General features: G+C 48.1%; 1 protein-coding gene across 2 annotated transcripts in view; it reads right to left on the minus strand.

Annotated features, from left to right (window-relative positions):
* Nucleotides 1-22,227, minus strand: part of CACNA2D4 (calcium voltage-gated channel auxiliary subunit alpha2delta 4) — a 126,007-nt gene that overhangs the window by 58,713 nt on the left and 45,067 nt on the right. For both annotated transcript variants that reach the window (XM_086610630.1, XM_086610631.1), the window contains 8 exons: nucleotides 19,098-19,159; nucleotides 18,346-18,413; nucleotides 18,035-18,080; nucleotides 16,485-16,582; nucleotides 14,728-14,821; nucleotides 13,530-13,625; nucleotides 11,809-11,936; nucleotides 8,594-8,674 (listed from right to left, as the gene is read on the minus strand). In XM_086610630.1, coding sequence (XP_086466756.1) covers nucleotides 8,594-8,674; nucleotides 11,809-11,936; nucleotides 13,530-13,625; nucleotides 14,728-14,821; nucleotides 16,485-16,582; nucleotides 18,035-18,080; nucleotides 18,346-18,413; nucleotides 19,098-19,159 — 673 coding nt within the window. The remainder of the gene's footprint in view (nucleotides 1-8,593; nucleotides 8,675-11,808; nucleotides 11,937-13,529; nucleotides 13,626-14,727; nucleotides 14,822-16,484; nucleotides 16,583-18,034; nucleotides 18,081-18,345; nucleotides 18,414-19,097; nucleotides 19,160-22,227) is intronic.

Raw genomic sequence — 22,227 nt, forward strand, 5'->3', positions numbered from 1 at the left:
GCAACAGAATCTGGCATTGCCATTTATTGACTCCTCCCAGTAACGTGGGCTCCACAGCGTCCCTGGAAGCTGAACTTCTCCCTCCCCACACTCCAGACTTTGCCCTGCCACCTGTGAAAGCAGTGCTAAGAGCCAGCAGCAGACCACCCCTCCACATGTCCTGGGCGAGAAGCGTTGGCCACATCTTGTCTATCATCTCCTGCGCGCACACCACCCCTCCCCAGCCTTCTCGTTGCTTTGGGAAAGCCTGGTGCTTCCCAGGGCTTCCAAGCAAGGGCTCTCAGCCAAGGTCCCCCACAGGCAGAGGCAGAACGACTACCTTCCAACTCTCCTTTCCTCTCACACGCTCCGTGCTTCACCATCCCACAGTGGGCCCATACCCACTGCAAACCACCCTGCATCCAGCACCTCCGCACGAAGATTTGCTGATGGTCCTCGGACAGAGAGAGGACAGGGAGAGAAAAAGAGAATGGCTACTGGTACGTCTTCTGCATGGTACAGACAGTGAGAACACAGTGTCTGAGCATTAGGGAGGAATAAGGAATATTTCTGGGAATATTATTGCAACAAAGCTCTAAACAAACTGGTCTAATCTCATAGTTGACCCTGCTTTGAGCGGAAGGCTGTCTAGAGACCTCCTGAGGTCCCCTCCAACCAGAATTACCCTATGGTCCTATGAATGGACTTCTGTATCCCAGTGAGGGAAAGGAGGAGAAGCAAAAGGTCTTATGGGAGGAAAGGGTCGGTAGTAGGAGTCCCATTACACAGCTTTATGATGAGGAGATTTGTGCCTTAAGTGGATAGGTAGGGCAGGAGAAGAGGAACTCAGGAAGGAAATGAGCTGAGTTTGGTGGTAAAAGGAATGTATCTTAGGACTAGACTGGAGCTGTCTCCATGTCTGCTAAGTTTCTGTGGTTATTGTCCTGCAAAACTTGTCTGCCTGTGCCTTGGCTGAATTTAAGCCAAACCACCTCTCAAGATACTTCCTATAACCTCCTCCACCATAATATTTACCACCTACATCTACAGACTGCTTCTGTGATCCCTTTCAGAGCCTTCTCATATGACTTTTTGCTCCTCTGCTGAACTACAGGTCCTAACACAGCTCACGACATCAATTATACCTATGCTAAGGCTATGGTCCTTTCATGGATAACACTGCTTTCCTCCATATACTTTGGATGGATAGACATGGGCTGTCGTGGGGGGACGCACGTGAGTGAGGCAATGCACTGGCCTTGCGATCACACAAGATTTAGGTTTGCACCCTACTTGGTCAGACGTGTTAATGCCACTTGCTTGTCAGCCTGTGGATCTTCACAAAGCTCCGAACGGGAGGTCCTGGCCCATTTGTGACCCTCACAGTTTGTCAGTCCCCCTGAACACTCACTGCCTATCGACAGACTCTACACACCAGCTACATCACCATGTCCACGGGCATTACTCATGTACATACCGGTGTGCACATATAGGAAACACGTGTGAGCACGTAGCTCCACCGCAGACAGGAATAAGTGCAAATTGCTCCGTGAATACACGCATCTTTGCATAGCTACAAACCCAGACAGGTATCACAGCCGCGCAACACACCGCAGAGAAACTGTTTGTGTATGCAAATACACGCTCATATGCACAAATTCCTTCACACAACGTCCATCTACACATACTCTACATGCAACGTGCTCCCAAGGGCCCACGTGGCCCTGGGAAGAGATGCAGGTCCCTGCCGATGCTGGCGAGGTAGGAGTTAATGCAAGAGAGGCTGGGAAGGAAATTAAAAGCACAAAAAGTTGAAAGCCCAGCACATGATTCTTCTCCTATCACATCTGTGAATCCTGGAGCGCAAGAGTAATTGTCTGCAATGAGTCAGACCAAAAGGCACAAGGAAATGGTTGCTATGGCAACCCGCGCACTGCTCTAATTCGGCTCGGAATTAAAATGATATCGAATAATTTGCAAGCAAAGGGAACACGGCAAAGGCGCCGGGTGCCAATCTAAAAAATCCAGCTATATGCAAGCCTCTTCTGAGCCCGTGTCAAGGGCTCTTTTCCCTTCGAGCGTGACAGCCATGGCAATCAGAGGAGCTACAGAGGCGGCAGTGATGGATAACCTTAGGCTAGAAGATTTCTGCTACACCCAGGCAAAAACGGGCTCCTGAGCCGGAGCTCCAGCCTGGAACAGGCTCCAGGACTGGGGGATGTCCTGGAGAGATGCCTTGCCAGACCTCACAAGAGAAATCCCATTGCTCACAAGTTGTTAAGGTGTCCCATTGAGAAAATACCCTGAAACAGCTGGGCAGGGTCTGGGCACAGGCACCCACCCACAGTGGGAGAATTTGCTCTGTTCTGGGCAAAGTGCTGCCCGAATGGGCTGATTCACTTAACGTTTTTCCTTTTTTCCCAGTAAGCGGTGCAGCATGCAAACTCTGGCACTCAGCTGAGACTACCAGGAAACATTTATTCTACAGAATTGGCTATTGTCTTCGCTTTTCCCCCAACCAAGGGCTCATCCCCAAGGCGATGTCCACACACACAGGGAGGACGCACGATCCCCGTGCCGAAGATCTTACAGCCTACGCAGACAGCAGATACACCACGGAAGAAAAGGAAATTGCTGATGTCCAGCCAGGGTGTGCAGAATGCTATGGAAGATGTCTCACGTAGCTCTTTTTAGCATTCTTCTGAGGATAAAAGAAACATATTTGACCCCCTTGTCACCAGTTACTGTCTATGCATGGAGACATCTATATGGAGTTTTGCAGGCAGATGGTTGCTCTTTCTGCCTGCTCGTTGACCCGGCTGGAGGATAACCAGCTCTGAGCAGGGAACCATGTGGCCCCAGCACTGAGCCCAAACCTTGGCAAAAGACAGTGTTTGTAAGATCAGAGCCAGAGCGAAATAAGGCACTTTTGTCTGGCTCATAGAACAGCTTGTGTCTGCCCCAGAAACACCCCAAAAGCAGCCTTTATGCTTACAGGTGTCTCTCCCAAGGCTCGGTATGTAAAGCAGAACTGGTAGAACGGATGGCAGGCAGGCAGATGGATGGACAAAGGATGGAAGAGACACTGGTTTTGGCACACCATACCGACTGCCCGTAACACTTTTTGTGACTGAACTCCAAGGCACGGCCCCTTCAGATGTCACTCGTTTTATCAGATCAAATGGATGCCTGAAAAACTGCTTGGGGTTCGGGCATTGCCAGGAGAGAATGGCATCAGGCAGAAGCCAGACGTAGCAGATGATGGGCTGAAAACAAGTCAAATCTTCCTTCTTTCTACCTGTGCTACCACTGGATGCAGGGGAGACCGTGATTTCCATAAAGGCACTCGGCTGACGCCTCGAGAGCTCACAGAAGTCCCTGCACTGGGTCATTGTTGGCACGACCTCCAGGTTTAAAAGAGGGGCAGCATTTCTTCCGAATACCTCAGCACACAGTCAAGAGATCAGGTGCTCTCCGGTTTTGTAGGGGTAACATTATGCTGGTTTCCAAGCCAGTCCAGTGAAATAATTTTAATTCTCCAGCTTAGATGCAGCTATTCCCATGTAAAAGGTGCTTATGCTATCGTAGCTTATTTCCATGCATTTTAGCAGCTTCTACAGGTGAAATTTTGACTTGCTAGAGAGGAGGTTGAAATGTTTTATCCACCCAAGCAACAAAACTGTAGGAATACAGAATTGCGTGTAGATTAGTTTGAAAAGATGCCACAGCAACAGAAGTGCTGAAAAAGCCACCTGTACCTCCTCTCCCTGCTCGCTGGTAAGGAACAGCAGGCAGCCAAAATTGGGGACTAAGGAAGAGGATGGAGAGATGTCAAGCTGGCCAGTAATCGCTTTTCAAATGAAGAGCTTCCATCAGACTGATCGAGGTTGGATTTTAACCAGCGGCATAACAGCAAAATTACTTCCCATTATCAATTTTTCAGACTGATTGATTTCAAATACTTTTGAAAAAAAAAAAAATCTAAGGTTTTTTGAAAATCTGCTTCTGCTGTGAGTACAGAGCTCTTCTGAAAACACCAACCTTAATAACTCTGTGGCCCAAAGTTCTCTCTGTAAAATAGAGTCAACATTTCTCTTCTCTCACTCTTGTTTGATCTTGCCTAGGACTGTCCCCAGATACATCTGTATGTACTGCTGGTGTCATGGGTTAACAATTTCAGTGTGGTCCAGTCACTGCAGTAAGAACTTACAGTTACTTTCAATACAAACAGGCGAGAGGCATCACATAAAATAAACCTACATCTCTCAAGTGCCCACTTGGATTTTCTTTATTGGGCACCACGGAGCCTGTGCATGCCCTGTTGTTTGCGGGTATTGGCTGTTTCCTGTCCCTGAGACACAACCACCATGGCAAGGAACCCCCACCTGCCCTTGTTGGGACTGGCAGCCAGTACGTGGAACGGCGAGAAGGTCAGGCAATGAAAGAGACGTCACACACAGCCCAAAGTGACAGCTAAAATCCTGCGCAGATTCCAGCAGTTTCACTGGGGCTTTAAATCACTAAAAGCTTCTGTCAGCAACTACATGTGATTTCTGCCACGCACCCCGTGAGGACCAGAAAGCCCCAGGCTACTGACTCACGGGAGGGAGCAGATGACAGTGCTATCTGGGGCAGGACTTGGCTTGAGGAGACTGCCATCACAATTCCTTATTTTTCATTTCCAACAAAGTTAGTGTGCATGAAAGCTACTGGACTGACATCCCAGGAGAATAGCTGCCCTCTAATTAATTATAATTAATCATTCAGGCATTACTTAATGTTTGCATAGCGCTCTGAAGTGCCAAAGCACAATACAGCAGGTAGATATTATTAATCCAAAGAAAAAGGTATAGCCATGCCAGGGGTAGGTTTGCTTGTGTGGCTTCCCACCAAAGAGGCCACACTGACTCAGCTCGCACAAGCGGACACTGCTGGACCCTGCCTTGGCTCCACCATCTCCTCCAAGAGACCTGCAGGTACCTTGAACCCTTTGCACGTCCCCCTCGTGCCCCAGGTGCTTGAAGAAGGAGAAGGGATGGGTGAAAAGGGGAGATGGTAGGGCAGAGCAGAAGATGCTGCTTTCCCCTCTTGAATTTGGCCATCTCCCCACCTATCCTTGTGTGGAGCAGCATCTCTAACAATGACAGGAGCATCCTGGACTCCCCCCAGACCTGTTCTGGGATTCTCTACTGAGATAAGCCAGACCAAAATGGGAGGAAGGAGGCCCTCGTACTCCCCCACCATCCCTGCTCTCAGCCCTCCTGCCTCCCTGCTCTCTAATCCCAACTGATTGCTCTTGTTGTCACACTCTGACAACGTTCGTCCAGGCCTATGTCATCTTCCTGGACATTTGATTTTACCAGTTTGCCGTTCTCCGCCTTGGCTGGGGACTGCCAGAAGAAAAGGGGCTCAACGCTCCCCATCACTGGCATCCTTTCACCTGGGGGCACTGGGAGTGCTCCCTCCCCGCAGGCATGGCTGTAAATCCTAGAGCTTAATTCTTCACTGTATGCAGGGAAAACATTCTGGAGCGCTTACAAATCCCCCCCAAGCACCATTAAGTCAAACAAGTGACAGTAACAATCAGTGGCAGAATGACAGGCCAGTTCATACCACTTGCACTTTTATAGGGGCACTAAAAAGCCTCTGTTGTTCCCCTTTTACAGCACTGCATTTACCCAGAAACTACAAGCCTACCCAGATATTTGGCTTTCTGGGAACCAGTGCTGGGTACCAAACTGACTTCTGGTAGTATCCTAACTCTAAATGAACACAGTATCAAGCCCACTGAGGGCTGATGTCATCAGAATAACAAGAACAACAACAATCTGCATCCCATTCTGCTCTGCCTGCCTCTTGCTGTGTCTCCACTCCCTTCCCTTCCTTCCCCTCTCTCCCAGGACGGTATCGCAGCACTGCCCAGCATCATTTGTACTGCAGCCTCTCTTCTGGGATGAAGTCTCCTAGAATCAGGTCCAAGCCACTCAGGACAGTTATATTAGCGTGAGGGGAGATGGAGGAAGACCTACATCCTTACTCTCAATGCTGCTATCCTCAAGACTGAACAGCAGTGTAATAGGTAGTGTGTCCACAATTCTCTGCTTTCTTTTAACCACTACTACTACTACAGAAGAGTCAGATGACCTAGTCACTACTGGAAAAAAAAGCAGATGGTAATATAGATATAGCACCTTTTTGCTGACTGAAATCCTCAAAACATGTTGTAAACCTATGTCCAAGCCAGCAGATGAGATGTACATCAGCAAAGCCCTGCACTCCCACTGAAGTCAATGGGGGCTACAGCTGGGGGCCTGAAGGACTTTGGACCATTTGGGAGAAATTGTTTCCCTCAGTGCTGCCTTGCAGCACTTGGGATGAAATATAATAGGCAGTTTTCCTCAATGCGTAAGAAATGGAATGAAGAACACCCAGCTGAATGTACTATGTGTGGAAGTAAGCAGAAGACACCCGTGGACAGGTTACCTAGCGTGTCTTCTAGTGACAGGGACCATGGTACCTTTGAGGAACAAAAGCAACTAAGAATTAATTTCTGCATCTTGACTTCTGCGGTTGTGAGTGAGGAAACTGGTTTGTTCTGTATCATTTCCACAAACAACAGCAATTTTACCTTATCATTATTGTTTTAACAGGATTTCTTTCCCTGTCCTCTGCTGCTTTCTCCACTCTCCTCTTCCCTCTGCAGAGGATCCTGCTCCTTCACAGCATGTTCACACAGACAGTTGATTCAGCATTCAGCATAACTGAGGGGGTGGAAATCTCCGCAGGGGTTGTGAAAAGTGCTGCTGGCAGAAGAGAAGTGGCTCCATCAGGGGCAGATCCTCCTGCCACTTATTCTTGCTCCAGCTCTTCCACCCAGAAGTTTCCTTCCTTGTATTTATGCTGAATGCCAGATGAACCGTTTGGGTGCCTCTGCTCTAACTCACAGGTCAGGAAAAGGAAGGAAAAGACACATGAAAAACAATCTTTTTTTAAAAAAAAAAGTTTTTTTTTCTCCTTCTAAATTCATGCTTAGAAAAATGCTACAGTGCTGCACAGAGACCCTTGGTACAGTTTCAACACTATTTCGTTCTCTTCTCGGTATATTCACGACAGTGCCGGCTAGTATCGGTTTTGGGAGCAGTTTTTATGACCCAAGCACCTACTTAACATGAACTTTACTGAAACCATCCTTATTTCACAGGGGTCTCTGGGCAGACTTCACTTCATAATGATTTTCTGGCTTTGTTTGGGTTTGAAATGGTTGTATATTAGTGAAAAATACTATTTCATAATACCCCCCCGCCCTTAGCTTAAGTACTTTCCCAGTGTCCCAGCGATACTTAGAGAGTACCACTCTCGACTGGAACTTACTGAAAGCCTGGAAACTAAGGAACACTTCATCAGATGAAGTTAAACTGCCATAGTTTTAATGACCAGTAGATCAAAGACCATTCATTGTATCCTGGCCAGCACAGCCAAAAGCAATGGTTGGCACTCTGATCTGAATGAATCTGCAATATGGCCTTTCCTCTACTGGATATTCCTGTAACAATTGATATCATCTCACGCTGAGATAAACATGGCACAATTTTTCTTTGGAGAACCAGACATCTATTGTAATGCTACTCAGTACAGAAGCAAAGTGTAACCGACTCTACTGTAAAAATTAAAAGACGGATTTCCCACATAACTGGAAATTCAAAGTCATAGCTCAGAATCTGTTCTACTCAGTCTTTCCTTCTACCATACAGGACTCCATTAACACTAACCATTCTTTCACAGGCGGCTTTGGCATCACTGCATGTTTCTGGTGATAATCACCCTATTACCTGTTCTGGCATTCTCTTCCCTTAGTCAATGCTTCCAGTTCTAAAAAAAAAAGTCCACTGAGCCCCATCTCCACTGACACCAATACTCCTACACAGAGAATTTCAGTTGGATATGATGCCAACATTATTGATTAACGTTGCTCTGTTTCATAAAATGGCTGCTCTCTTTCACTTCTGAGTTCACTGTACTTCTGCAAAGGCCGAAGCAATTGCTGCAGAAAATGGTAAAGCTTCAAAATCTCTGGGGCTCTGCTGGAAATAATGTGGTCTACAAATTTTCCAAAAGTAGATGCAGAGTCTAGTGAAGGTCTGCCAGAAGGGGTTCAACACTCAGATACAAGGACAAGTGTGGCAATCTATACATCTGGGTTGGAAATCCAGCAACAAGCCCATTCCACCAGCAGAAGTTATTTTTCGGCTGAGATAACAACAGACATGCAGGAACATACCGTTCTTCCAAACCCAAAAGCGTCTCCTGCAAATGGCTCAAAACCTGCATGGACTTCCCAACCTACTCATGCTCCAGGGCAACAGTCTCAATTCACAAATTCGCCAGCATTGAAGATGGGAAGCTTCCATTCAAACAGCCAGTTTCCCTTTGAAAAGCACATCAGCCATTCAGTACCTGTTCTGATGTTCCCTGCTTAGCCTAGTTTTCAACTTCACAAGCTATTGTGCCTCCCGTCATTTCCCTTGAATGACAAGCCAACAGCTCTCAGCTCCCACTCTCAACACAAGATGCAACCATTCCATTCAAGATAAAAAGAGAAACCAGGACGTCCTACCTGCAGCAATACCCATCTTCCCATCCACAGACACTGCCACAGCCGTGCTCACGGTCACCACTTTCGGCAGGTCACTTCCCTCTGTTAGGACACAAATACAGCAGGCTTGGTCAGCGGGGGCGGCTTGCTCACACACTTTCACATCCAGCCCAGTGTGTACACGTGCCTCAGCCCTCAAACATCCAAGAGTTTGGAAGACTGCATCTTTCAAGACACATAAGCAACCTAAGGGGCTAATCAGTACATTTGTTTTTTTTTCCTAAATAATGTCCCATGATAAAAGTAGCATCCTCAGCATAAAACGTAAGGGACTGGCCTCCTCGATTTTGGGCATGTAGAGCTTCTCTTAGGTCAGAAGGCTGCCCTGCTTCATGCACCAGCTAAACTCAGTAGACAGAGGAGAAACAGGACAAGTATTTCTGACACCAACTCTTGCACAGCAAAGGCCAAGTTTATGTCTAGCTCTGTTAACCAAGCCAGGCCAGCACTGCAAACTGGAGACACAGACACACGCTTGGTACTTCCAGGGTGCATCCACTTTAGAAACAAAGTCTTCTGGGATAGATTCAGCTGCCTAAACTCTGTTTTGCCCCAGGGTCTCCTGCTTATCCTTTAGCTGCTGCTTTAAGCGTCTTGTAGGTCCTGTGCCACATCTGCCAGCCCCATGCAGATCTCTTGGCACCCACAGGGCATTTAAAATAGCATGGTTGGATAGGTTTAAGCAACTGAACCCCACCTCCCCTCTCTTTGTTAGTGCAGTTGTTTCAGCCTGCAGTTGCCCACATGACAGATTCCATTTCTGTATTTTTTTTTAAAGCCATTAGATTAGCTTCAGCTGGGGCACCTCTTTTCCAAATGCCAAGGGACAGTCTAAAGGTCAGTATGACCAATGTAGCCTGCAACTGATTCCCTCCTCACATGCTGTACAGAAATCTCTTGCTCCAACAGATGGGTCAGGGATTCTTTCCTTCCCACGAGCTCCAGCATTTGTTACTGCTTTCCATTTCTGCCTTCATCATTGTAGGTGGTAACCAGTGTGTCCAGAGCACGATCCAGTGTCTACCATAGCTTATCCTGGAGTCTCTCACTCATTGCTTTTTTTTTTGGACTGAAGCTAGATTAACTTGCTCAAGGGTATCAAGGATATAACTTGCTCTTCATAGGATGGGACAAAGAAGCAAAATACGTTTAGCATCTCTAGAAAAAAAAACCCCACTCAACACACAAGAGATCTGGGCTGCAAGAACAGTTCTACTTGTCTTGCAGAGCTTTTTCCCTGCTGTCATCTTCTCTCTGGGACTTTTGAACACTGGAAGGAGGTGCCCTGGATAAATTATTCTGATAATGACCTGCAGCCATTTCTGCTGGTTTCCTCCTCAATGGGGAGGCCTTTGGGCTCTTCCCTTTTATGTGATGAGAAGTGCATCTCCCATGAAATCCCCTTGTCACAGGGTGGGCATGTATTAAGTCACATGGAGAGCGTGAAAGGGGGACTTTGGCATCTACTCATCAAGAATTTCTTAAGAGACTAGGTAGCCCATTCTGGCCAAAAGGTGAGGCACTCCTGCTTCATTGGATGTCAAGGCAGGGCCTGAACTGTGCTCTGACAGTGAAGCACTGTGCCTCAGAAGCACTGAGTCTTATTTCCTGGCTCTTCACAGGCATTTTCTGTGATCTCACAGATCACAGTCTCTCTAAGCCCAGCTGCTCATGTCTAAAGAGATGCACAGTCTCCCCTACAGCTTAAGGTCTTCAGGGCCAGGCACTACTTCTTACAATGTGCCTGTAGGGTTTCCAGGTGAATGGGGTCTCGGACTTCACCGAAGCTTCTGACCGACAGCCATGTAACACAAAAAACAGTAGCAGTTGCTCGTCTTCTGTCTTTATCCATGCAAAACTACCCGCGACTTCTAAGAATGCCACATCAAGCCACAATGCCAACATTTAGCCAGCAGTGACTACTGGGGCCAGGATTAATGTCTGCCTCAGGAAACCCCACAGGGTGTCACTGACTGGTTGTCTAAACCCCACTCTATTCCAAAGAGGAAATGCCGTGGCATGCAGAGGAGTAAAATCTCCCTCCTGCCATGCCTCCCTCTCTCTCCATATTTGCCTTTTAAGTGAGATGTAAGGGTGCTGGGCAGAGAGAGGCTTTTGTGGAAGCTTTCACATATTTTGTCTTTCCAACCCTCTCCCTTTACATCCTGGTTCATCTCTCGCCTCCCAGTCTGGTTTTCCCCTCTTTGCTACTTGCTTTCCCACCCACCAGCCTCCCACCACTGCGCCACAAAAAGCTTTAACAGCTAAAGCGCTGAGCTCCGTGACAGAGGCGGACTGCTAGGGGCCAGGCAGGTGCACAGAGGGGATTTCTGCCTTCTGTGGAGGTGTCTCACATGAGTGTTTTGGTTTGATTGTTTCTTTCTAGGCTCTTCTGCTCTCTTCCAGCCTTTGAGGTGGTCCTGGCTGACCCTGCAAACTCACAGGAACCAATGCCCTAAGCAAGAGACACTAAAAAGCCACTCCTTGCTTTCCTCTCATGTTTGAGCCCCTTAGCTGGGCAAGACATGCCATAGTCCAGTAGTACGATTGGACAGGGGACCAATAAGACATCTTCACCAAGAGGAAGCTATGGAAACATCCTCCCTTTTCCTCCACCATCTTCCATAACAAACCCATTCTTTCCTGCCATGGGAAGTGGTGACGGAAAAAAACGACACTCTCTAAACTTAGATTTCCTGTCTGAATGCTTGCTGATCCTTCATCAGTCCTAGCTGTTACTGTCATCCAGTTCTTCTGATGATGTTCCCTCCCAAGCCTGGTCACACCTATGTGTCTACTTCCTTCTGTGGTACCTCTTCTTTCCCCTTCTCACAGTTCCCGTGCTCTCCATCTCCACAAGTACCTTGTGATCCCCCCACCCCTTGCCTCTCTAAATCCTTTGCTCTATCCAGCCCCCGTGTTTCCGTGTGTCCTTCACCTCCTCTGCAACCTCATGTTACGCAGCCCTGACCGCCTTCCCCACAGCTCGTAGCTTTGTCTTTCTGCTGTCCAGTATGTCAGCCACAACCCCTCTGCCTCTACACTGGTGCGAAGACAACGCCAAGAGGCCAGGTCTCAGCAATTCTCACTAGGCTAGAGGTGGGAATAAAGGGATCGGGATGAGAGCGGCATGGGATGCAAGACGTGAAACACTCTGGCGTTCAGGCTGGGGTTACCTGGATCATCTTCTGAGACAATGCTGTAGATGAAGCTCCCGGGGGGATGCTCGGCCGCCCGGCGGTACCACAGAGGGAAGTGGTCCATGGTGAAGATACTCTCCTTGTCCTTCCGTGTCAGGAATTTCCTGCCGGGAGAAAACCCAGGGCAGCCTTTTGTACACAGCGCGGAGGAGCACCAGCCCTCCTCGGGGGACCCCTGGGGCTGGGCACATCCCCTGCACCCCATCACCTGGGGCTTCCCCCCGGGGGCTGCGGGGCTACCGAAACGCGGGCGGGTGCGGGTCAGCGACCGACCGTCGGGGCGGACCCGGCGCTCGCTCCCACCGGCAGCCGGGCTGGGCCGGGCCCCGCTCGCCCGCCGCACCGGGGCCAGCGCCGCCGCCGGCCGCCCGCCAGGTGCCGCTGTTGCCCCGTCGCCGCCGCCGCCGGCCCCGAGGGCGGGCGAGGGGAAGCCGCGGGCCGGCAACCTCCTGCCGGTGGCTGCCGCGGCTTCCCGCCGCCTTTGGAGCCCCGTGCCTGGGGAGAGAGGGAGGGAGGGGAGATGTCCGCCTTCTCCCGCTGCCCCGCGGGGGGTTTTTGGCAGGTTACAGGGCAACCTCGTGAAAATCAGGTCGCCGGCTTCCCTGGAGGTCCCTGCGCCTTGCCTGACAATTAATCCCAAGCTCTTGTTTTGCTGTGTATTTTGATTTAATAATTACTCATTGCATTGATAGGGTTCCTTCCTTCCCGGGGATTGCAGAAGCGCCTCTGGTGGGATGTGGGGGGTCTGTCACCGGAGTGTGGTGACTGCAGCTGTTCAAAAGCGCTGACGGATGCTCCCGATGAGCAGTGTGGGATGGGGAATGGGAATCATCATACCAATCTCCTGTAGCACACGCTGGTTTCACATGTAACTCTGACTTGCCCAGACTGACTCAAAATCACCAAAAGTGTGGCTGACAGTGTCGGCCACAACCAAGCTCTCTGCCTTGAATATATGACTCGTGTTTGGAGAACTCAGAGACAGAAAAACAGCTGCCAAGAAGCTAAGGACCACCACCGACACCGTCCCCTTCTGCTCCATCTGCTGGTGTGCCTCTGCGACCTGTCCTTTCTTACAGCAGTGTGCACCAGCTCGCGTATCCAAAATGCAATAAAAATGCAAACTATACCCTGTCCGTGTCAAAACTTTCCACTGAATGCACACTTTTGCCTTGAGGGAGAGGACAAGAGAGTGAATCATATATGACAGATGTCAGTCACATCACTTAATGCCTCACTGGAAGGCACTGGGATACCACTGCGATGTGAGCACTGTAAGAGGCAGAACAAAATAAGCCTGGTAGAGGAATTGAGACAGAAAGAGCAAACCCAGACGAGCTGGAATGTCACCAGGGTATCGGAGTGTAGAACCTCTGCACTGCGAAATGGTCCTGGGGATAAAAAGTAACTGCGGGCATTTCCTCTGTTAGCTGACTGAAGTCAGGGAATGATTGAAGGTTTTCATTGAAATGAATGCACACTTTGGGACACTATTTTAAGAAAAACTCAAAAAGACCAGAAGATGACAAAGCACCCCTACTACCCCAACTCTGTAAATCGGCACCCATGCCACCCAGGTGTTGCTTCTTTCCTTTCCTTATCTACCTCCCCAAATACATTTCTAAGACTGGTGGTGATTTCATGCTGCCTCTTCCGAGCCACTGAGAGAAACCCCTTGGGGCAGTTTAGGGTCTTACCTGTTGGAAATTTTCTCAGAGCCCACATATAGGGTACTCCTCATGAGTCCAGCCCGCGTGCCCAGAAATGCCATCTCAACACCTGCCTCAGTCTCCCTGTGGAACAGAAACACACAAGCAGAAGCAAACAGTTCTCAGAAGAATAGCCATCTCCCTGCCCCAGAGTGAGGACCTTCCAAGCCAGAGGCCACACCTGGAGATGTGGTCCCGAGTTCATTTGCAATATAACCCATCCACGCCAGGAGTGACACTGGCTCCTACCTGCTAGTGGCCACAGGTTGTTAGTGGCTAACAATTGGCTTAGACTTGTACCTAGATTCACACCTTTGAAGTTGACTCATTCAGTTCTTTTGTAAGCAGACCATAAACTCCTCTCCCCCTACTAGCCCTGCTCCAGGCTGCCTGCCGTTGGCTCAAGCTCTTGTTAGTGGTGAGGATACTGGTAACTGAAACACGGGCAGTAGTCCCGTGGTCACGCATCTGTGTAAGGAGCATTTTGTCTGCTGAAAGTAGAGCTGTGTGACGTGATACTAAATACTACATGCGAAAGGTGACTCTCTGGAAATGATAAAGTAGAAAGTTGTTTACTGAAGCCAGCCTGTCCACCCCCTTCCTGAGGCTTAATCTGAAGACATCACCAGCAGAGACAAGATGGAACTCCCTTTTCTTTGCTGCTGGTAAGGAAGCAGATTCCTTGCCACCTGGGATGGAACTTCTGCTGCAGTCGTATAGGAAGTCAAGCCAAACCACACAGCTTCCATCCAAAGGGATAACTGATGCATGCAGAAATAACTCAGGGTAACTTGAAACTGAAATGGTCTCAGGTGCCCCGAGATACCAAATTCTACCAACTACAGAGACAAATGCAGTCCATCTGAGTTAGGGGCTGCAAAGAACTGGTGCTGAACACCCCTTGCAGTGACACATCTGGAGCACTGCTCTCCTCCACTGATATTCAGACAAACTCACCAAACTAAAGGCTCCCCTGAGAAGGACCTGCTGGAGTCCACTTCTGAGAGACACTTTCTGAGTTATTTCTAAAGCTATTGAGCTATTTCTATCAGCTTTTTGAGCTATTTCTGCAGTTTCTTATGTGCTGTGCAAGGATCGTGACTGTTTCAGGCACTGCATAAGGCCATAACATCTGGAGATGCATCTTCAATGGTGTTTTACTCATATTTATTTCTCATAGACTTACATGGACATATTGAGGGCTAGTGTGGTCCAGTAGGCCTCCATGGGTGCAGTGACCACTGCATCAAACAGCACTTCCTGGACCAACTCCTCATCACCTAAGAAGAAGAGAGAACAAGAATCAGGAAAGAGAGAAAGATATGTCCCTCTCCAAATGTCTGACCTCCACTTGCAGGGCTGAGAACAGGACCTGCTGTCCTGTACTGGTTTCCCCAGGTGCTCAAGTTTATTTAGGCTACCAGTCTAGTCCAGCCTAGACTGGGACTGAGAGGTGTTTAGGAAGGTTCAAATATGCCATGTGCTAAATTGCACACTCTTAAGATCTCGTTTATTTGAGCTGCTTCATTTCTGTGTTGCCCTGCCTGCATTCATTTCGTGCTATGAGAATGTTATGGCTATCATATTGCAGGTACACCCCTTCCAGTGCTGTTCCAGATGGAGCTGGATGAGGCTTTGAGCAACCCAATCTAGTGGAGGGTGTCCCTGCCCATGGCAGGGGGGTTGGAACTAGACAATCTTTAAGGTCCCTTCCAACCCAAACCATTCTATGATTCTGCCTCCACTTACTGGACTGAAGTCCCAGGTCTCCCTTAATATTTTCTCCCAGGTTCTCCCAACTTTCTTCTTCCTTTCTTTGTCACAGTTGTGAGAATCCATTTCTCCATCCTTGCTGTCATTCAGACCTCAAAAGCAGAGCTCACCAGCAGATCTTTCCCTCCCCAGGCCCCACATGTCCAGGATGCATCCAAATCCTATTTGTTTTTCCTCCATAGCACTTCCAAATCTGCATGTTTCTCACAGTCAGCTCTCCTGAAACTTTCCTCCTCCTCCCTGACCTCTTCAACTAATACATGTCCTCTTTTCAGCCTCCTCCAAACACAGTCAGGAGGGGTCTGCTCACACTGTGCAAGAGAGGAACAATTATTGAATTACATTTGGTTTTAGTTTTAAGAGATTCCCATCCTCATGCCAAAGGTCTGTGCCTCTCAGGTGCAGCATTACATGCAAAAGCTTGTGCTTGGCACAACTGAGGGGGCTGAAGCCATGGAGAGCGAAGTGGACTGAAGGACATCCTAAAGCTAAATTGCTGTAGGGAGTTCCCATGCACAGCTGCCCACCTCTACCCCCTGGACAGAGATCCCCCTCCACAGTGGTGCTTTATCAGCCGCTTGTGTAGCTACATGTGGGCTGGAGAAAAGGGCCTGGTGCAAGGGATGAGCAGCAGGGAGAGCAGGAGAGTAATTCTGTAACCATTTTTTCCCCCAGATCAGTTACCAATTGTGTTTGGAAAACAAAATTAATAATCTTTGTTCTGAAAGAACCCATCTGTCTAGATGGCACCATGCAGCCCTCAGAGGATGCTGGCTGGGACCCTGGGAGCAGAGTAGTCACAGCAGCTTTCCCGGCTCCTCCTGCCATCACCCCTCTATCCCAGCTGATCAGTCTGTCTTAAACATGGTGTGCAGCCCCCACCAAGCTCCGTTCAAGCCTTTCACCTTCCGTATTTCCTATGGTGAGACCTTCATTAAGGCCGAGTTATGTGACAGCTTTGAAATGGAAAAAAAAATCTGATGGAGACAAGGAAGCAGATCCTCAGCTCATTTCCACTTGTGAATTAAGCTGGGCGTGAGTTCCATCTTTCCCATGTGAGCGAGTGCCACAGGAGCTCAGTTTGACACCAGTCATTTTGTCACAGTCCCCTCTCCCCTCTGATGGGTACAGGACAACCCCAGCAGGGCCCTTTTGGTGCCTGGGACTCACATTCCAGGTCAGGTTCCTCTCCAGTGAGGAAACGGATCACAGCCTCCAGCTGGCTGAGCTTCCGGTGGTCCGGATCAATGTCAGTGATACAGTAAATCCTGGTGGGAGGAGAGCAGAAGCCCGCAAGGGCAAAGAGAAACCACAGTCAAGCAAATGCTCTTGAAAAATAATAACTGCAAGCCAAAATTCAGCGAGAAAGTTTGGGCTGCAAAGATTTTGCCGCTGCTGCAGGCCGTGCCCACTCGAAATCTAAGAAAGTGGCTGTAGGGCAAACCCTACCAGTAAACCCATCACCAATTAATCTGACTGCTGCGCTCAGTAGGGCTGGTCTTATGTTCTCCAGCATAAGCTCCCAATGCAACACAGCAGTCCCAAATCCTTCCAGCAGTGATCTGTATTACATGTTGTGTAAGATGTTTACCTTGTCTATATAAACAACAACAATGTGATGGGGAGACCCAAAAAGCAGAGGGTCATGTGCAATGTGAGTAGGAGCAGACTGGGAGCAGAAAAAGCAAGAGACAGAGAAATAAAATGTGAAATAAGGAATAATCTGGCAGTATGATACAGTGGCAACAAAAGCTGTCCCAAAGGGACACAGCTGCAGGAACCTCAGGACACAGTTTATGGAGAAGTGAGAAGATGTATTACAAGTGCTCTGCATTATAGGAGAAACCAGTCTTCTAATCCTGCTTCCAATTTTGACCGCTTCGTTGTCAGGGCAAGGGAGAGGAAGGGGTTATGAGAGAGAACTACAACTCATAAAGGGGCTGAAAGGAGTGATTTATGAGAGAAGTCTAAGAGAAATGAATATGTAAAGTGTGGTAAGCTGACACCCCAAGTTAGGAGTAGAAGGAGAAGTCACTGTGTCTCAGATGAGCTGCCTGAGAAAGCTGACAGCGTAATGAGAGGTGTGAAGGGCTGCGGGGCTTCTTGAATATAGTTATTTTGGCTTTGATACAAGCTGGGTTCATATGCCCGGGTGTAACTGACTGTTGGGTTCATGAAAATCCCAAACCTCACAGCAATAAATGGAAAGTGCCATGCTTCACCCTGGTTCATATCCAAACCAAGCAAAACCATAAATTATGCTTGCTATCGGAACAGGGGTCATAAATCACCTCCATGTTCACTACAAATTAGGTCTAGGCTCATTCAGAAGAATGAAGCTAGGATTTAAAAAAAAACATTTCAATCTCTCACTAAGCTTGCAACAAAATTTCCTGGCAGGTCTGACATACTGTAGGTTTTGTAGCGCAATTCTGAGCAACACAAGGAGGAACAAAATTAGTTTGAGCACAGAAAACTGAGGATAAATCCCAGGAGATGCTTCCTAGCAGATGGATGTGCCAGGCCTTGGTGGGATCTCCCAAAGGAAGAGGTGGAACTGAACGGCCTGGAGACAATCAGGTCTTCCCAGGTATAGCCCCTGAACAACACTTCTCTTTCTCTAGGCCACTGAGGGGGGTGAACTAAAGCCAAGCTGCTGGGAACTTTGCCAAAATCTCATGACAAAGTCCTGAGTCGTTGACAGGATTTCCTCCACTTACCATTCATTCGCTAAAGACAAGTCTGGCTGGAGCAGGTCGTGCAAACCTGAAACCAGATAATACATAGAGTCAAGGCCAGGTTGGATGAGGCTTTGGGCAACCTGGTGTAGTGGAGGGTGTCCCTGCCCATGGCAGGGGGGTTGGAACTAGATGATCTTTGAGGTCCCTTCCAACCCTAACCATTCCATGATTTTATGATTCATTTGGGCAGCAGACAGACAGATACAAGCTGTGAAGAAGACGTGAAGCAGTGCAGTTCAGAGTAGCTACCTTGTCCCTTGGGACAGTGTGGCTGTTTCAGATCAACCTACCTTCTTCCACTGAAGTGTTCCCCAGCAGAATGTACTCCCCATGTCCCCTGGACAGCACAACACCCAGGCTGCAGGCGGGAGGGAAAACAGGGCTTGTCAGCAAGGAGAGGTGTAATCCCTAAACATGACACTGCGTTCCCTGCAATTACAACCCTTAAAGACATTAACTCCCTCCACAGCCATTAAAGAAAAGAACATCATCAAAAGAGGATTAAGTGAGATCCAATTTCAGCACAAGAGGCTAAGGAACCTGTCTGTAGAGCTATGAGGCATTTTTGGTGACAATTTCTGTGGTCAACGTTGTAGGTTCAGGTCAACAACAACGTTTCTCAAATCTGTGCCAATTTCGAACTGTTTCAGCTCAGGAAAAACCACGAAAAAAACTTATTTCTTGATTTCTTATGTAATGTTTTTTTAATTTTCAGTTCATAAGAATGTTTTGTTTAGAGCGAGATACCAGAACATGAGATATATTCAGTGGAACTGAAAATGGAAGAAGCCTCATTTCTCTGAAATGAAACATGCTTCACCTAAGGTATAGCCTTTGGACTCTGAACTTCAGATAAATCTTACAGTTCCTTTTGAGTTGACCCCAAACAATATTTTAATTGCTATAGGAACAAAGAACTCAGTTATTCACACTGCTCCACTGAGGAGTCACAGCCAATTTGATGAAGAAAAGAGACCAATTTGCTGTCCCTGATGGGAGACTTCTGACACACCGTGTTGATGCCATGCGAGTCCTCGCTCACCTGAAGGGTGTGCCACTGATGTCCGTGAAGAAATAATCATTGGTGAGGAAGAGAACTCGTTTCTGGAATAAAAGCATGAGAAAGAAAGTGAGAGACCTTCCGACAGACCAAGGCATAGTGATGATGGGGACCTGGGGCAGGTGTCCCCAAAGCCAAGCAAAAGCAGTTGATCATTATCAACACTTCACACCCTGCTAGCGCTGGCTGGAGGTGGGGATGGATGTGCAGTATTCAGCACATTCAGCAACTTGTGACTTTCAAGGTCCAGCCAGCCACTCTGTTTTTCCACCTAGGGCTTCAGTTAAACCCTTCTTTGCTCTAAGGCTCCTGCACAGGCTGCAGGGAGGGGAGGGGGGACGCTGCCCACCCTCTCGCACCCTCCGAGCCAACGTGCTGGGGCCCTGCTGCTCTTTTGCTGTACAGAACAACCTTCATGGCTTTCCACATCATCATCATCATCCCAAGCAGGAGAAGGGGCTCGGTGGGGCAGGTCGGAAGGAGAGGTGGGGTTGGAGGAGAGGCAGGATGGCAAACCTACCCACTGCACGGGTGGGCAGCCAGTGCCAAGTTTCCCCACTCCTGTGGGAAATGCTGAGATTCCTGACATTTGCTTTCATGCCATGCTGGGACAAAACGTTAACATATGCCATTTTTTTAAAAAAAAGTCAGTAAAAGAAACTATTTACATTTTCAAATTAAACAAAAGCACTGATTCAAATCCAAGCCATTTTGATTCACATGAATATGTTTTTTTCAGACTGACTTTTCAACTGAAGACATTTCAGGTTATTGAAAGCTGTCTGAGAAGTTCAGCTGCTTGCCAGACTGGCCTTTTCCTGTAGGAAAGTGTTGATTTCAGTGGAACACCTTTCCAAAGGAGAAAAGTTTTTGGAAAATTTCTATCCAATCCTTATGCCAGTATGTGAACTCTAATGTGTTTAAAATCCGAGCCCCAGTCTGAAAACGAGGTGAGAGGATGTGTGTGGGAGACAGGGAGCGAACACAGAAAAGTCAGTGTTCCCCTGGGAAAATCGTGCCTGCTCTAACCTGCTGAAGCCATGCAGGAGTGGAAGTGGAACGAGGCACAAAGCGGGAGCCAGCGCCAGATCCATAGCGTGCCCCGAGTTTGTGCACACAGTCGATGGACTGATGGGGATGGAGGTTACTGGTAGGTGAGGAGGTGGCAGACGGCTCAACCCCTTCCCTCCCTTCTCTATTCGTGCATGGCAATCGTGTACTGCTGAGCAGCAATGTCTGAGCCTTTTGCTGAGCCAAGATGTTCCAAAAGTGCCATGACACCCCCCTAGCCACTTGGCACTGGTGCCTTGTGGGAGGGAAGGCAAACCTCTCGTTAGGCAAGGGGAGGGGATGGGTGGCCAGCCCTCCCCAAGGCAGCTGGACGTACCACCACTCATCCATGGGAAGAGAGGGAAGCAGAAGCACCCTGGAGCGGACTGGGAACACATGTAATTCCAGTTTTGGTGTTGTCACTCTGCTAGGCAGTCACTCCTGGCTAGTGCCATTATCAGTGGTCTGCCACACTTTCTACCCGTGTCCTCGCTCTTTTGCTTTCACAGTCACAACCCTTTTGTCCCCTAGCTGCAAGCAAAGGCAGTTTTGCCATCAGATCTCTCTACCAACCACCCCTTGTCTTTTGGTCCTTATTTTTCCATGTCTGTCTCCCTCCCCTCTCTATACGTTCCTGAGATCAACCTGGGGAATCACGTTTACGTGGCTGACGGAATAATTTCCATCCCCTTCACTCAGCCCATCTCTCTGCTGTCTCACTGCCTCGTTCTCTTTGTTTCAAGGCTTTGTCAGCACTTTCTTTGTTTCAACGCTGCTCTGCTTCATCAGCTAGCCAAGTACCAGTGGGAATTGCTAAGTTTCGCTTCTGGTCCCGGTTCCATGTGTATTCTGATAATAGTAAAACTGTCACATACTCAGCTTCAGTCTCCTATTATGCTTCCTGTGGCTTGCAGAGCTGCAGAATAAAACAGGTAATATCTCTTACCAAGGCTGCTTTTTGTGTTTTTTGTTTTTTTTTTCCCCCGGGTAGGAGAGCAGAGAGATGTCCTTAAAATCCTGAACTAAAAAGGTGTCTCTGGATGACTCAGAAGAAACGTTATTGAGGGTGCACAGAGATAGAGAAAGAGGTTAAACTAGCAAAATAAGCAATCTAGTCTTACAAAGAATAGATCTTGCTGGAAAACCCCGATTGCTTTTCTGACAGAATAACGCAGGTAATGGATGAAGGGAATAAAGGATATGCAATGCATCTCGGTTTATACAAAGCACTTGAAACAGCTTCTCAGGAAATTTTATTCTGAAGAATCAGTAAAAGTGAGCTTAAATAAGACGTGGAGTGAGAACAAGCTGCAGTACTGTAAACAAAAAGAAACAGTAAACGATAGGGCAGCGAGGGAAAAAGATCTAATAAGCGGAGCAGACAGACTCTGTTTTAGGAGCCCTTATGTACAGTGATCTGTAAGACAAAATAAAGCAACATTTCTCTGCATACTGAGAAAAAGTCCCAACAGCCCTAAAAATTAAAAAGGCTGGACAAAAAGGCGTGGGATTCACATGGAAAAACGGCAACTGGAAAAAATAGCTAAGAAACGTGGAAACCAAGGTGGCTGTTCTGGTGCAGCCATGGGAAGGAGAAAAAATTGAAGGGACAGCAGAAAGGAGATTTGAGGCTCCCTGTTCAGAAATATCCTATTGCAGAGAACAGATGCTCTTTGCAGAGCAACAGGGAAACCGTGCTCGAATAATTGAGTGGAGCCCTGCTACTTGTGTACCAGAAATGATACAAGAGACAAAGGGAACAAAAATAATTGCTGAAGTGCTTGGACTAAAAATGTGCAAGAATTTTGAACGTGGATGTTACAATACCCAAGAGAGGAAAGGCAAAGCCATTGGCAGGTACCTGACAGTTGCAAACACCGGGAATAGACAAAGAGAATTGAGTTACAGGATCTGGCAGTACAACCATTCAGAGGAAACGGAGGGATGTCTTCATTAGGAAATGGCATCAAGTCAGCAGTGGCTGTGAACAGTCATTTCATTGGAACTGGTGCTGGCTGTGGCTTAGTATGGGAGCTGTTCAACCAGCCTGGTCGCTGAAAAA

The sequence above is a fragment of the Tauraco erythrolophus genome, chromosome 4 (assembly GCF_009769465.1).
Source record: "Tauraco erythrolophus isolate bTauEry1 chromosome 4, bTauEry1.pri, whole genome shotgun sequence".
Classification (NCBI taxonomy): domain Eukaryota; kingdom Metazoa; phylum Chordata; class Aves; order Musophagiformes; family Musophagidae; genus Tauraco; species Tauraco erythrolophus.